General features: G+C 39.9%; 1 protein-coding gene across 1 annotated transcript; it reads left to right on the forward strand.

The window, feature by feature from the left end:
- The first annotated feature begins 1,639 nt into the window (after positions 1-1,639).
- On the forward strand, positions 1,640-13,650 carry LOC148353079 (NXPE family member 3-like). Its single transcript, XM_088352601.1, has 6 exons — positions 1,640-1,886; positions 3,662-3,795; positions 7,261-8,039; positions 10,130-10,194; positions 11,131-11,337; positions 12,321-13,650. The coding sequence occupies exons 2-6, from the start codon at positions 3,670-3,672 to the stop codon at positions 12,875-12,877; spliced, it is 1,734 nt and encodes a 577-aa protein (XP_088208727.1). The 5' UTR covers positions 1,640-1,886; positions 3,662-3,669; the 3' UTR covers positions 12,878-13,650.
- The last annotated feature ends 1,361 nt before the right edge of the window (positions 13,651-15,011 follow it).

The raw sequence follows: 15,011 nt of genomic DNA on the forward strand, positions 1-15,011 counted from the left end.
CATTACATAATTACATTTTGTCATGGACAAAAATGTAATTAACATTAAATGATTCAGATAGTGCCGGCATGGCGGATGGGTGGTTAGCGCGCAGCCCCAGCTACTGCAGCCTCCATGTTTTCTTCGTGCCTGCGTGGGTTTTCTCCCACATTCTCAAAAACATGCCCGTCCGGCTACTTGGTTGGTCCAAATTGTCCCTAGGTGTGAATGAGCGAGTGAGTTGTCCGTCTTTATGTCCCCTGCCCACTGCCCAAAGATGACTGGGATGGGTTCCAGCACCCCCGCGGCCCTACTGAGGATAAGCGGTGCAGATAATGGATGGATGGATTCAGATAGTTTTTAGGCCAACAGAGAAGTTCTTGCAGACCCTGAAGGCCAACCACTGGCTCGGTCACATTTGTAAATTTCTACTCCTAATTCTTTCTAAGTAGAAATCGGCACGTAACAATCCAGAAAAAACACCAGAAACCATCACATTTCCATTTGCTTGCACTATATGGAAGTCAGCAATAGCTCAGGAGTGTCAAAGCAAAATGGATGGAAGGACGAATCTAAAATATGTTTACAGGCCGAGGGCGAGACTTATGGAAAGTTGACAATTTTTCATATAGTCAAGTGAATCGAATCTAAGCTACTGAAAACCCAAAAAATACTACCCACCCCCTTCTCGTTACTTTAATCTTTTTGTTATGTGATTTTATTTTTGTCTACTTTTCGCATGGAGCTGAATAGAAATATATTACTCCTATCTATTCTCAACATTATTTCCCTACTGTCTTGTATATGAACCCATGTAAATATGAATATTCCTGAGGTGTTCCAATATGTAAATACACAGAAGAGCTAGCTGTGAGACACAATTATTAAGCATTTAGGTTGAAGGGAAGGATGAAATAAGCAGGGTTGGGTTGGGTTACTTTAACTGGATTACTTTCAATTACTTTTGGATTACTCCAATACCAAATATGCTAATAAAATACAAAAGAAACTAAATATGAATACAATTATGACTCACAACACGTGGTAAACTTTCTCTCCTGGCTTTGATCTCTTTGATCTCCGGCAAAACTAACATAAAATGCGACAGAAACAACATGAAAATAAATCCAAACAGCTTGCCAACATCATTTTTGCCGTTCCATGTATTCCGTTACCCGCCAAGCCTGCACAAAATTTAGTAATTTTATTCATATTTAGTTTCTTTTGTCTTTTATTAGTATATTTGGAGTAATCCAAAAGTAATTGAAAGTAATCCAGGTAAAGTAACCCTACCCAACCCTGGAAAAAAGCATATGATTCTTCCTACTCCTTTTGTAGATGTCTCGTGAACATTGTTTTTGGACTTGTTTTGTTTTTGTTATGTTCGAAATAAAGTTTCATTCATTCATTCATTCATTCATAGATTCATTCATTCATTCATTCGTTTTCTTAATTTAATTATGTCACTCTTACTCATCCATATTGTTGTGTATATTTTCAGAAAAAAATATTTAATTTTTGTAAATTTCTAATTTTGATGTTTGAAATTATTACCTGACAAAAAGTGCTAAGAAAATTGCTTCGACGTTACGGACTTAATAAAGTTTTTATTTGAAGGGGCGGGATATCGTAATACGGAAGTGACGAAGCGAAGCAGCCAATTGCAGTTGACGTGAAGCAGACGCGATGTCATGTTTTGTTTTTTTTTCTACCCGGCTAGTGATGTATCGGAGCGACATTTCCCCAAAATATAGCCACACTGGCCCTACTCGGGGATGCTATTGTGGAATTAGACTTTGGAAATGCATTTGTAATATCTGTCACGAGTTTGGAGGGTCGTTTCCCCCCCCTGCAGCAAGCCATTTCCGCTGATTTTCCTAATAGTAATGGCAAGATCTCAAGCTGGTGTAAGTTCACAGTTTCCATCAGTGTAAATGTATTTTTTGCACGTATGTTTCTTATTTTTGATGCTTAGGAATAGAAAAAAACAGATGATTTTTCCTTACCTCCTTGTTTCTTGTAGTAGAACGAAAAAACACAACGCAAATAATGTGTTGTTATCTCAAACGGGACAGTTTAAGAACATTTTTCTTTTAGGTAAAACTGAAATGTTGGATTTATTGGCACAATGCATGCTTACACTGCCGAACGTAGCTTTGCAGTGGGCAAACTAAACAATTGCTTGACACCCCCCTCCCAAATACAGCAGGGCCCCCAAAATGGCTCGCATTCAGTGAAAGGAGTGGCTTTCTAACAAGTCATTAAAGATATTGTGCATCGTTCGAGGTGTCCATCACAAGTTGAAAGTTAAATATTTAAGTACGTTTAACAATGCCCAACAGAGTCAAAAGAGCCCCTAAGCCTTATTTGCCAATGCACCTATCTGCTTTCATCTTACTTTTATCTGATATGTTCAAGGAAAGGGGAACAGTTGGAGTGTAGGGGATAGACGTCACGTTAGTCCCTGTTTTTTTCTTTTTTTCTTTGCCAATGGAGCATCAAAATGGTAAAATAAAAAATTGCATCTTTCAATAAAGTCCAAACCCCCGAAAAGATGAAAAAGGAAGAGCTTAGTCAAGTGTGTCCAAGAAATGGATGTACAGAGATCCCTCTGTTTTTATGGTTAACCAGATTTTTGCGGTGACCAAAACCATTCACAAAAGTTGAAAATCACATTTTTGGGGGGGAACCTTCACTTAAGCAGATTTGCCGACACACCGCCTGCTAATCATAGAGAGGGGGAGGGAAAGAGATCACAAATTGAAACTCAGAACCTATTTTAGATTAGTGGATGTTTTGGGGGGAGGGGTGGGGCGCTCCATGATCAAAGCCCTGCAAAGTGTGTAAAGAAGAGGCGAGCTGTTTCTTTTGAAATGTAAGTAGAATAAGAAAGCTTGATGCGGTTGAGAAAATGGTTGGATCGCTTTTTTTCACCCACTTTCTACCACGGAGGAGGTAGTCGCCTAACTCTTGAAGCTCATCTTCCCAAAGTAAGTTCAACTTAATTTATCTTTATAGAGCATATTATTTTATGAAATGTTTATTTTTCAGGAAAAAACCAAACAGGTTACTTATACAAGCCTAAAACATACTTGTATAAACCCTAAACATACATTCCATACAAAGTATAGCACTGAAGCAACTTACGAACAAATTCTAATTCCGAACAATTGTCTGGAACATATCTTGTTCGCAATTAGAGCAGCGTCCGTACATTTTTTTTAAATTATAGGTGCACACTGATCAAAGCACTGCTGGAAAAAAGCTTGCAAAACAAAAGAGAACAAAAGCTTTATCATGACGAAGGAGCGGGACAACTTCTTAGCGATATGTAGAGGAACGCAAAGCAGGTGTCCGGTCACGACACAATATAAAAAAGGCTATGATGTGAATTGGGATCTGATATCTCAAGTCAAAGGGTGCTGGCCAATTGGCGTGAATCTTGGCTGTCCCCGCCCTCCTTCGGTGTGGGAACCTTTTTTTTTAAAGCTTTTTTTTTTATTACATTGAATGGTCAATTGGTTTCAAACATTCGTTAATGGTGCGGAGAGCATCTTTTGTTTTTTTGGTCTTTTTAACCCAGAAATCCTAATCAAGAGGGAATCATGATGTTACGCGAAAACAACCCAAATTGATGTCAGAAAAGCTGCACAACATTTGATTTTTCTCCCATGTGTTCAAGGTGGCGCCATGACATCATTCCAGTTCATCATGATCAGAGCGGTCATGAAGTCTGGAAATATTTTGAAATATGGGCTCCTTCTCACCACCATGTTATGTCTCATCTTCTTGCTGCACAACATTACGAATGGCGAGGTGAGAGAAGTTGAAACCCTTTTGTTTCCAGTTTCGAGCATGGGCAGTGTCGGGTGCGATTCTGAAAATCAATAATTAGTTACGGTTACTGTGTTATTTTACTTTAAATGTAATCCCGTTGCCACCCAAGTGTACTGACACCAAAATGTTGCGCGTTACTCCGAAAGTAACCTAATACAAATTACCGTATGCAATCGCATGGAAGCCAAGCCCTTAAAAATGCTTTAATAAAAATAATATAAATAATAGATAAATAATAAATAATAGTAATACAAATAAAATAGCCACATAGTAAAGAAATGAAAGAAAAGTTGTATATCAACCGGTGTAAGCAGTGAATCTTTCATATTTTCTGTCTTGTGCAATCTTGAGAATTTCCAAACGAACACTTTGCCAAGACACTCCATATCCATTTTGTTTCTCGGCTTCAAACCACTCGGAGATCTCCCTCTCCATTTCTGGGTACTGCCCAAGACGTTTTATTCTTTTCCTCCAGGCATGGTGTATTGCAAAAATACTGTTACAAATAAAAAGACCAAAAGGAAGCACACTTTTACCGTAAATTTGGTGCCTACGTTTTGCCTCAATGATATGCCGTTTGTTGTGACAGTTTATGCCACGCCATTCCACCCGTGCTGGCTACTATTGGCTACTGGTGACACACAACCAAATATGTGTCATTTCATGTATTAAACACATTTGTGTATAATTCGCACCCCCTATTTTTCGATAGAAAATCGTTATAACATTTTATTTCACTTTTTCTTACCTTAAACCAGGGGTCGGGAACCTATGGCTCGCGAGCCATATATGGCTCTTTCTATGAGTACCTATGGCTCAGAGACCAATTTGATTGCATGCAAAATTTCTCCACCTTGTTCAAAACCGGAATTGTCTATGCTTTTCAGGTACACGTAAAGCCAAACCAAAGCTAAATGTAAAGGAAACACTTCGCAGTATCTATAGGGCACGTTTTTCACTACAATTGACAGTCAAGGTGTCACACAAAAAAAGGGGGAAAAAAAACTCGTTTTGGCTGTACAACGCTAAAGAATCCTTTATTTCAAAGTTCACTATATAATCTGTGTTCAGTGTTCAGATACTTTATGATGAATCCACAGAACTGTAAATACGCCAAAACACCGGAAGAGAACTTAGTCATTTGATTGGGTGAGTGGGAGGGATGGGTGGAGCTATGCAAAAATTACAAGCATTCCCTCCCATCTCTCGCCAAAGGTAAGCACATAAGGCTCCCTATTCTCAGAATGTTGTGACGTTTTTACAAAATAAATGCTTGCATCTGGTTTTGAAACCAATATGTATGAAAAAAAGGGTCAAAAGGAGTTTAACCGATCTTGAGTAATTGCAAGAAAGAGACAAGTTTAATGTGGTCTGTTTGTTGAATTTGGGACAGGGGCTCTGGCATTATTCTCTTTTCATAATTTTTATCAAATCATCAAAAATAAATGTGCTGAAGACTAAGCTTTTGTCTGGGGCGCGGGTTTAGCAATTTAGTAAATTTGTTTCATAATATATGGTGTGTCTCTTTCCCAAAATAAAATTAATATTTTTTGCTTTTATGGCTCTTTGAGTCAAAAAGGTTCCCAACCCCCGCCTTAAACCAAGCATTGTAAGTGACAAACGTTGTTGAATACGAGCGGCCATGATTAAAATAATGTATTGACAACTTAAACTGTGAACACAAAAACGACATGAAATGTACGATATTTATTTAATGTCCTTCAAAGTCCAATTCATTACTTTGTACACAGAAAAATTGTTTCCTTCGCTGTGCTATTTTTGCGTTTCTCTCTTTCAGGACTACTGTCTGTTTTCTACGTTCTCTAACAGTCTTGTCTGGTACTGTGAATAAAAGTAGTGTAATCATGAGATGAAAACTACTGCAATTTTGTATGTCATCTATATTAAAGGAGTTGTGGTTAAGATTTACTGTAGCTATACTACTTCAGCGACCCAGGTTTGATTCCCGATGCAGCCAACATTCTGCGATTTTGGTCAGCGATATTTTTCGACTAGTCAAGTATTGCACAATACAGTAATGTACTGCCGTAAGACCTTGTGTATAACGCGCACCCAAACTTTTTTTAGGTTTTAGGTTTATACAAGAATAAATACTTTATTTATATCTAAATATTGTCTTTTGTAGTTGTAAATTTGGCGTGGATGCGAGTATATACAGTATTGAAACTATCTGCATGAGAAGAAATTCAGATTCCTTGGTCTCTGTGCTTGAGTCAGCCCAACTATAATAGTTGTACTTTGTCGAATTACAATATGAGTGTGGTAGAGTGGAAGAACATTGCTTTTCCTTATCTGCATTTAATGAGTAGCGCAGTAGTGATCTATGTAGTAACGACACATAGGTTACTAAATTGTACTGTATTAATAAGGCGTACAATATTTACCAAGAAAAGTATCGTATTTTTTTTGTGTATAATGCTTGTTTTTTAAGCTTATCTATTCATCTATCTATCTATCTTTTTTCTTTATTTTCCCTCTCTTCTTCCCTTCCTCTTTCCTTATTCTTCCCTCTCTTCTTTACTTCCTCCCCATTTCTTTATTCTTACCCCTCTTATTCCCTTCCTCTTTCTTTCTTTATTCTTTATTCTTCCTTCTCTTACCAGCTCAGTAGCCTAGATGGTAAGGCGCCCGCTTTGAGACTGGGAGATCGGGGTTCGCGTCCCGGTCGAGTCATTCCTAAGACTTAAAAAGTGGTCGGCGGCGCCCTCTGTTGGCTGCGGCTGCATCGACTCGCTACAACGGGTCAGGTGCAATCGACATTTCGTTCTGTGTACATTGTTACACAGAATGACAATACAAGGAAATTATTATTATTATTATTATTATCTTATTCCCTTCCTTTCTCTTTTATTTTTTTTCTCTCTTTCACTCTCTTTCTCCATTTTCCCTCTCTTTATTTGTCTTTTTTATTCATTTATCTTTCTCTTTATCTCTTCTTTGTCTTTTTCTTTGTTTTCCTTTGTTTCTTTCTTATGTCCTCTTTCATTCTCTCTCTTTCTCTCTTGTTCAATATCTCTCTCTTTCTTTTGTTTCTCTCCCTTTCCTTTTGTCTTTCTCTTACTCTATTTCTCTTTTATTACTAAAGGTGTTAGTGACTGGGCAGAATGGGCGGTGTCATCTGCATGTTGTTTGCTTAGTACAAACAATTTACAACTTTAGATAAATGTTCACTGTATATTGAAACAATAAATGATATTATATTATGATGCACTATAATAGCATAATACATTTTGGTGCATTATTTTACGTAATGATTGGCATTATATAGATTAAAGGAAAAAAATCTGAAGAGCCGTTACTTATGTGACTGAGTCGATGTGCCGGTTCACTCAAAAGAGCCGAAATTCACTTCACTAGCCCCAACACCTTGCATGGGTCCTTAAACACTGAGCATATCATTTGATATTTATGTCATCTCTTCAGAACTGGAAGATGGAGACAATGTCAGCACTGTACAAGTTCCAGAGCCAAATCCAGTCATTTACTTGTAGAAGCCTCCCCAAGTTTCACCACAATCACAGCTTCTGTTCTCATCTGGGCCGCGCTCCATCACTAGCAGAAGTACTGGAGGAGCGGAACCTTTTGGACCTCATTTCATGGCCAGAATTGCCTTCCGGATCTGCCTCCCCTGCCTTCTGCCAGACCAGTGACCCGGCCCACAGCCTCTTTACAATCGGGAGCTCCGGCAGAAACCACAGTTGGCGTGTGGGCCAGAATCTTCATGTGATGGTCCACCTACGTGACTTCAAAGGCCGACCCAAGCGCTACGGTGGCGATATGCTCCTGGCCCGGCTGCACACCCCAAAGTACAAAGCGGGCGTCGCCGGGCAGGTCCTGGACCACCAAAACGGACTTTATACAGTGAGATTCCCTTTGTTGTGGGAGGGTTCGGCTCAGGTGGAGGTCACCATGGTCCACTCGAGCGAGGCCGTGGCCGTGCTACGGAGGCTGAGGGAGAAACGGCCCGATCGTGTTTTCTTTGTTAGCCTCTTTCGCCAAGGCCCTTTCTCCGAGACGACGGAGTGCAACCTGTGCCTGCCTCAAGACCAGGGGCAACTTTGCAACTACACGGACCCTCACTCGGGCGAACCGTGGTATTGTTATAAGCCGAAAATGCTCGGTTGTGAAGCCAGGGTTAACCACGCCAAGGGAGGCTACCTAAAAAACATCATCTCCCATAAGGAAACTTTGCTTTTCCAAAGGTTTGTACCAATGACTCTATGAATACAGTAGAACACAGTAAACCCTCGGTTATCGCAGGCAACTAGGACCAGAACCCCTCGCGAAGCGTGAAAATTCACTAAGTAGTGAACGCCCCTCAAGGTTCAAACTTACCTCGAGATGACGTCCTTACCATATGAGAGTCTACGACAGACAAAATAAAAGCTAAAGACATACAATTAAAAACACAGAATACAGAATTGTAGTCTATTTATTGTCATCCTACAAAAGTACCTGTACAACTGGCTAGCTGCATGTAAGCATCGGGTATCCTTGAACTTGGACAGGTCGCCGCGAAATACAACCGTCCTGAGTAAAGTGGTATCCACAAGTTGTAGCTCTAGGTCATTCATTTCATGCGTAATGGATCTGGCGTTGGTGAGCTACAGGCTCGGCTGGAGATGCTACGTAGCCTAGTCGCAGTAGGCCAGAACTGCAACGCCACCTCAGTCTTTTCCCAAACCAGATAATCTACAGAGTACGCGTTTGTGCTCACCATTTCTTTGCGCGCTTTCCACAGAATTTTAATTTGATTTGATTTTCTTTTTTTTTTCAACGTCACAGGCTGCTCAAAGCTAGCTGTCTCCATGCTTTGCAGTTAGTGCCCACATTGACTTGTGTGCCCTCCCTGCTGTTTGACTGACAGCATACAACAGCCTATCACAGGCAGTCACGCCAACCCAATATACTCACATACAACCGTTCCCCCCGATAGCTGTCTGCTGCAGAACACAATGCACAATGCGTTGATATCAATGACAGAGACAAACTAAAAATCCACAAAGTAGTGAACTAGCTATAACCAAAGCGCGACGTAGCAAGGGATTGCTATATCTTAAAAGGGACAATGTGTGATATTTAGCACCTCCTAGTGGTAAAAAAACGTAATTCATTACAAAAAAACAATGGATTTAAATCAGACTTGGGCACTCCGATCCTTGAAGGGCAAGTGCCCAGGTCTGATTTAAATCATAAGTCGAAATACATGAACAATAAATGACATCATTGTCAGCAATCTTGCTGCTATGGTTAACCCCCAAACCCTCAAACTTGTATTTTTCTTCTTCTTTTTTATTTATTTTCTGACTCCCCTTCACCTTTTTTTCTTTCCTTTCATTTCTTTCTCCTTTTTCTTTTCCTTTGTTCTGTTTATTTTTTCCTATTCTTTTTGTTCTTACCTTCTTGTTTGCCTCTTTCTCTCTGGCTTTTCTTTCTCTTTTCTTCTGTCTTTTCCCCTTTAATTATCTTTTTGTGTTCCCTCTTTTCTTTTTCCTCTTTAGTGCCTTTTTTCCCATTCTTAGTTTTCTGTTTCCTCTTATTTTCTTTTTTTTGACTTTTTCTTCTTCTTTTCTTTCTTTCTTGTCTTTTTTCCCCTTTATGCTTTTATTTTTTTCCTTGTTTTTTCTTTCTTTTTTCTTTCTTCTTTCCCTCTATCTTTTCTTTCTTTTGTTTTTTTCCCCCTTTTTTCTTTCTTTGTGAAAGGCTTGTTCAAACAAATTAGAAGAAAATTGGTGCATTTTGGTCGTAATTTGTATTCTTCCTCGTTTTTGATTGCACTACACAAAAGAAAAACATCTAATGTTGACATATTACACGCTGTCCCGCTAAAGAGACACTGTCATATATGACTACTAGATGTTGCTTACTGCTACAAAGCCTAAAAGGAATACAAACTACAGAGTTTCAACTTCACACAAAATAAATATCAAAATAAAGAAATGAGAAAATGCATGACTAGTTTAATAAATGGCATTTGTGTCTTCTCTTAAGATATTACATGATTTATTTATGTTTTCTAATATGCATTTGTCCTATTGTTGTATTTGTTAATACATTGTTTGTACATTTTTTTCTATACATGGCAAGATCAATCCTCCACAGCTATTGACTAGGGAATTTTAAATACGTGATTTCATTCTATTAGTTTACTTTATGGCACATATTCTCCAAACCCCTAAGGGCAATTAAATATGATAAGCCGTTCGATATTAGTATAATCAATTCTTCGAAAAGAAGTCCCCACATTGGTCCTCATTTGATCTTTTTTCTCTTTGTCATGTTTTGATGTCAGTGGGGTGAACGTGAAAGTTGGCATACACCCTTCTACAACAAACAGCATCACCGTGCTGCCTTCCGGTAAAGTTACTGCTGACCTTCACATCTACTGAAAGTGATGGATTTTGTGAATGAAGCGGCTCTTTCAGCTCTTTGAAGTGACCAAACGAGAGCCGGCTCCACATCAAAAAGGCCGGCTCCCTTCGAAACACTCTCTTTCTCTCCCTCTCTTTCTTGCTCTTTCTTTTTCTCTGTGTCCTTTTCTCTTCTGCCTCTTATTATTTTTCTTTATTTCCATTTTCTTCTCGTTATCTGTCTCTTCGATGCTTACTCCTTCTCGCTCTCTCTTTTCTATCTTTTATTTTCTGTCTTTCTCTTTCTATATCTCTCACTAGCTTCTGTCCCTCTCTCTCTGTCTCTTCTGCCTCTTTGTTTCTTTCCCTTTCCCTTTTTCTCGCTTTATCTAATTTTCTCACTTTCTCTCTCTCCCTTTCTATCTCTTTCACTTACTATTTTTCTCTTGCTTTTTCAGTCTTTCCTGCTCTTTCTCTTTGTCTCTATCTGTATCCCTTTCTCTCTTTTGGCTACTTCCTAATAATAATAATAATAGTAATGATAATTCAATTTATTTGGTCCCTTTAGGAAAATTAATTTTCACTGACTGTACCAGTGATACAGTCAGTGCTGTTGCTGCAGAGCATGCGCTCAATGACCTATTTACAGCACTTTGTATTTAAAAAAGGTAAAAGTTCACTCTAGATTGAAACAATAAAGGCTATTGGAATACAGTACGTAATACATTTTTAAAAGTAATTGTTAATTAATGTGGTCCACAATGTTTCATTGTTATTGGTAATATATCATTAAAAAAACAAAAAATCTGAAGAGACATTTCAAAGCCAAATTAAAACAGTTTTCAGTGAGACAAGCCGAAAGAGCCGGTTCTCCAAAAAGCGCCTGAATTCCTATCTATAGTGACAGAGATTTAATAATTTGTTTCGTATGCTGTCATCATAGAAAGTGGCCGGAAAGAATCGAACCCTGTGAAGCTGGTGACGTCCGGGTACTACTACCAGGACTCGTGGAGGCCGTTGGGCGGCATGACCATGCGTGTCTTTGAAGGCGCAGCCGCCATTTCCAGTTGTTTGAGCAACAAAGTGGTTCACATGTACGGGGACTCCACGGTGCGGCAATGGTTCGAGTATCTCCTCACTGTCCTTCCAGGTGACTACACTCCAGTTTCCTCCCACATTGAAAAAAACATGCACAGGAGATAACGGTTGTACGGGGGCTTGAAATCCTTGAAAATGCTTGAGTTTTAATGATGTTCAAGGTTTGAAAAGTGCTGGAATTTTGAGCGCTTGTAAAGGCTTGAAATTGTTTCCTGGCATTCTGACTCGATTGACAACGCATTAGACAGAAAGAAATACAACTAGTTTGCTTAACAAATACTCCAACATGACTGCTTTGGGGGCTTTACTTTGCCAGTGTCGGAAATAACGTCTGCCCGGACGCCTGGGGCATGCACCTCTTATGTCGGGCGTACAACTTACAAAACATCTCCGCCCGGGTGGCCGACAACTTTTTAAAGGAAAAAAACTAAAAATCTTTTTTTTTTTTTTTCCAAACGTTTGCTTTATTCCTATCTCGAAATCTTCGTTCGTTTGGAAATTTGCGTACTCGGTAGCCAATCAGAAGACTGGATCGAATAACTTTTTTCCCGAGCCTTACAAGGTCATGCATTTGCATATCATTTTCCAAAGTAAACGCATAGAGAACACAAGAAAAATAGAGAAGTGGTTAGGAATCAAGCCAAAACCTCAGCCCCAGAAGAAAAATTCAAAAGAAGCTAACTAAATTTATGACGCTACAAAACGTAAACGTACATTAAAAGCATCGTGGAAAGAGGAGTTCACGTGGCTTGTAGCAGGGATTTAGTGTTTTGCCGAATTACACTTCGGTATATAACACGTAGAACCTGGGAATTGAACCTGCGACCTTTTGATCCCAAGATGAGCGCTCTGCCTCCTGAGCTGATGCCGCAAATCTGTATTTCTGGCATCATGAGGAAAAATGATGTTGAAAATGAGAAATTCTAATGCCTTTTTGCATGTCATTTGTACCACTGGTGGTATAGTGGTCAAGTGTTAGTGCTGTCACCACCACTACTTAGGTTTGAATATAGTTGCGTTTTTTTCCCTCTACAGATATGAATGAACTCGACTTGCACAGTCCCAAGAAGGTTGGGCCCCTTATGGCAGTGGACAGCACCCACAACATTCTGCTCAAGTACCGTTGCCACGGCCCACCTATCCGCTTCTCCACCGTCACAGCTAGCGAATTGCGCTACGTGGCCAACGAGCTGGATGGCCTGAGCGGTGGCCCAGACACGGTGGTGGCCCTCAGCATTTGGTCTCACTTCAGCACCTTCCCCGTGGAGGTCTACATACGTCGCCTCCGGCACATCCGCAAGGCGGTAGCCAGACTCCTGGAGCGGGCCCCGGGGACGGTCGTGGTGGTCCGGACCGCCAACCCGCAGGCCCTTGACGGGGACGTCAGCTTGTACAACAGCGACTGGTTTTCGTTACAGCTGGACGTGGTGCTGCGCTCCATGTTCAAGGATCTGGATGTTTTTCTGGTGGATGCCTGGCAGATGTGCGTAGCGCACCGCCAGCCTCACCACTTGCACCCTCCAAGGGCTATTGTCAAGAACATGGTGGATTTAATGTTGTCTTATGTTTGCCGTGACAGGAAAAGCGTATGATGTTCAATGTCTGATATGGGGCCCTGTCATTTAGGGTAGAGGTGAGATAGAGCCTGAGAAAAACCTAACCCGACCCAGTCCAATTAGCTTGATTTGCAGGACCAAGCTTGAAGCAAATCCCAAATTTCATGTTTTATTTGTGAGAACTGGGAAGGAGGAGAGGATATTTATGATAAGAAATTTAAGCCTGTCCTTTGGAAGGAAGTTATACAAGATAATAAACATTTACATCTTTTATATTTCTGGGTCTGTAGAGTTACATTAATCAACAATTTTGGAATTTTTATAAGCGTTGACACGAAAAATTCAAGACCGTTCGTCATTTTGACAGATTGAAAATTAACCACAGCAGCATTTCAAGAGAGAGAGATGTAGACAAAGAAGATTAACAACTGGTGGATAATAAATTCCAAAAAGTCAGCGAGAGAGAAGCCCAATCCGAACGTAACGATTGACATTTTAAGCCCGACACAGGCTGAAATTCGGGTCGGGCCCAGCTTGGGTTTACCTGTGATTAAGCGTTGTATTATAGTTATTTATTTTTAGTTTTTTAAAGGCCTTTCTCTGCCATAAGATGCCTCTTTGTCATGAGCGTGTACCTTTCTGATTGCAACAAATGCCACTTACCAACAGTGTTGGGACTAACGTGTTCCCTTGTAACGCGTTCCTACATTTCTCCATAACGAGTACTGTGATGTGTTATTAATAAAATTCAGTAACTCAATTGTCATTAGTACATTGCATTACCCAATAAATGCAGATGATGAATTGCATTGCTCGACTCATTAATAATCCTGCATCACTCATAATGTCACGTACGACACGCTAGTCTCAATGGACATGTATACAACTAAATAGTTATGGTGATGCAGTCTTAAACACACAGTACACGATTTATTTTTCCTCTTTTGGATATTCTCCCTACCTTATATCCTCTCATCTTAGCCAAATTTACAACTTTAAAATAAAACACTAAAATCGGGGTCAGTTAATATTTGCATTTTTGGTTGTTTGTCACAAGTAGTATAAAGTGGGCAGCACACGAGGAAGGGATTGTGTATTATACAGGAACAACAAACCAACCGCATCAATGGAGCAAATTTAAGTAAATAATTTACGGTATACGGTTCTGAATTTTGGGCTTTTATTTGTAAAATTATTTTTACAATACACCATACCTTTAGAAACCCCCCCATCTTGAACAGTAGCAAGAAATGGAAAAGAGAAAGTGGTTTGAAGCTAGGACGCAAAATGGAAGTATAGTTTCTCGGCAAAGTGTTCCCGATGTTTCATGTCTAAGTACATATTTAAAATGTGTTTTGTTTTTTTTCCAAATGAGCTTCACTTGAAAAATGCTAATCGTATCACTAAACTGCAAACATGACCACAAAAAAACCTCAATACTTTAGTATGTCCTTCAAGGACAAGCCCCTTCATGGAATGTCACACTGTCAGATGAGGAGGTGGCTGACACCAAGAAATTCTACAGTGGCCGGAAAATGCACAGAGGCTCATTTATATAGCATTAAAGAAAAGGCCATAAGTACAAGAGCCATATAGGCCAGGAACTACCAGAGTAGAGAAACAGTCCAGCACATTGTGACCGGGTGTACGATGCTTGCTGGATCAGCAAACATAGAGAGTCACAATCAAGTAGCTTGAATAGTATACAGAAACATCTGCAACCACTTCGGCATAGTAGTAACCAAATCACCATAGGCCACACCACAGAAGGTTGCTGAGAGAAACAAGGCCAAGATCCTGTGGGACTTCATCTTCCAGACTGACAAGCAGCTCCTGAATAACCAACCAGACATAATGGTGTCCGACAAACAGCAGAAGAAGGTGGTGGTAGTAGATATGGCAGGAATAAGGAACACGAGAAACTAGAGGAGTGCCAGGGGCTGAAAGAGCAACATGAACGTATGTGAAAATCAAGGGGACCCTGATACCCTTGGTAGTTGAGGCACAGGGGGCAGTCACCCCCAAACTGGAAGAGTAGCTCCAACAACATATCCAAAGTATAACTTTTAGAATTCATCCAGAAGAGTGCAATCCTATGAACAGTTCTGCAGATCTCTCCATCTCCCAGGGTTCTGGTAGGGGGACCAAATATATATATATATATATATAT

This window comes from Urocampus carinirostris, chromosome 14, assembly GCF_059441175.1.
Source record: "Urocampus carinirostris isolate Australia breed hairy pipefish chromosome 14, RoL_Ucar_1.0, whole genome shotgun sequence".
In the NCBI taxonomy this organism is placed as follows: domain Eukaryota; kingdom Metazoa; phylum Chordata; class Actinopteri; order Syngnathiformes; family Syngnathidae; genus Urocampus; species Urocampus carinirostris.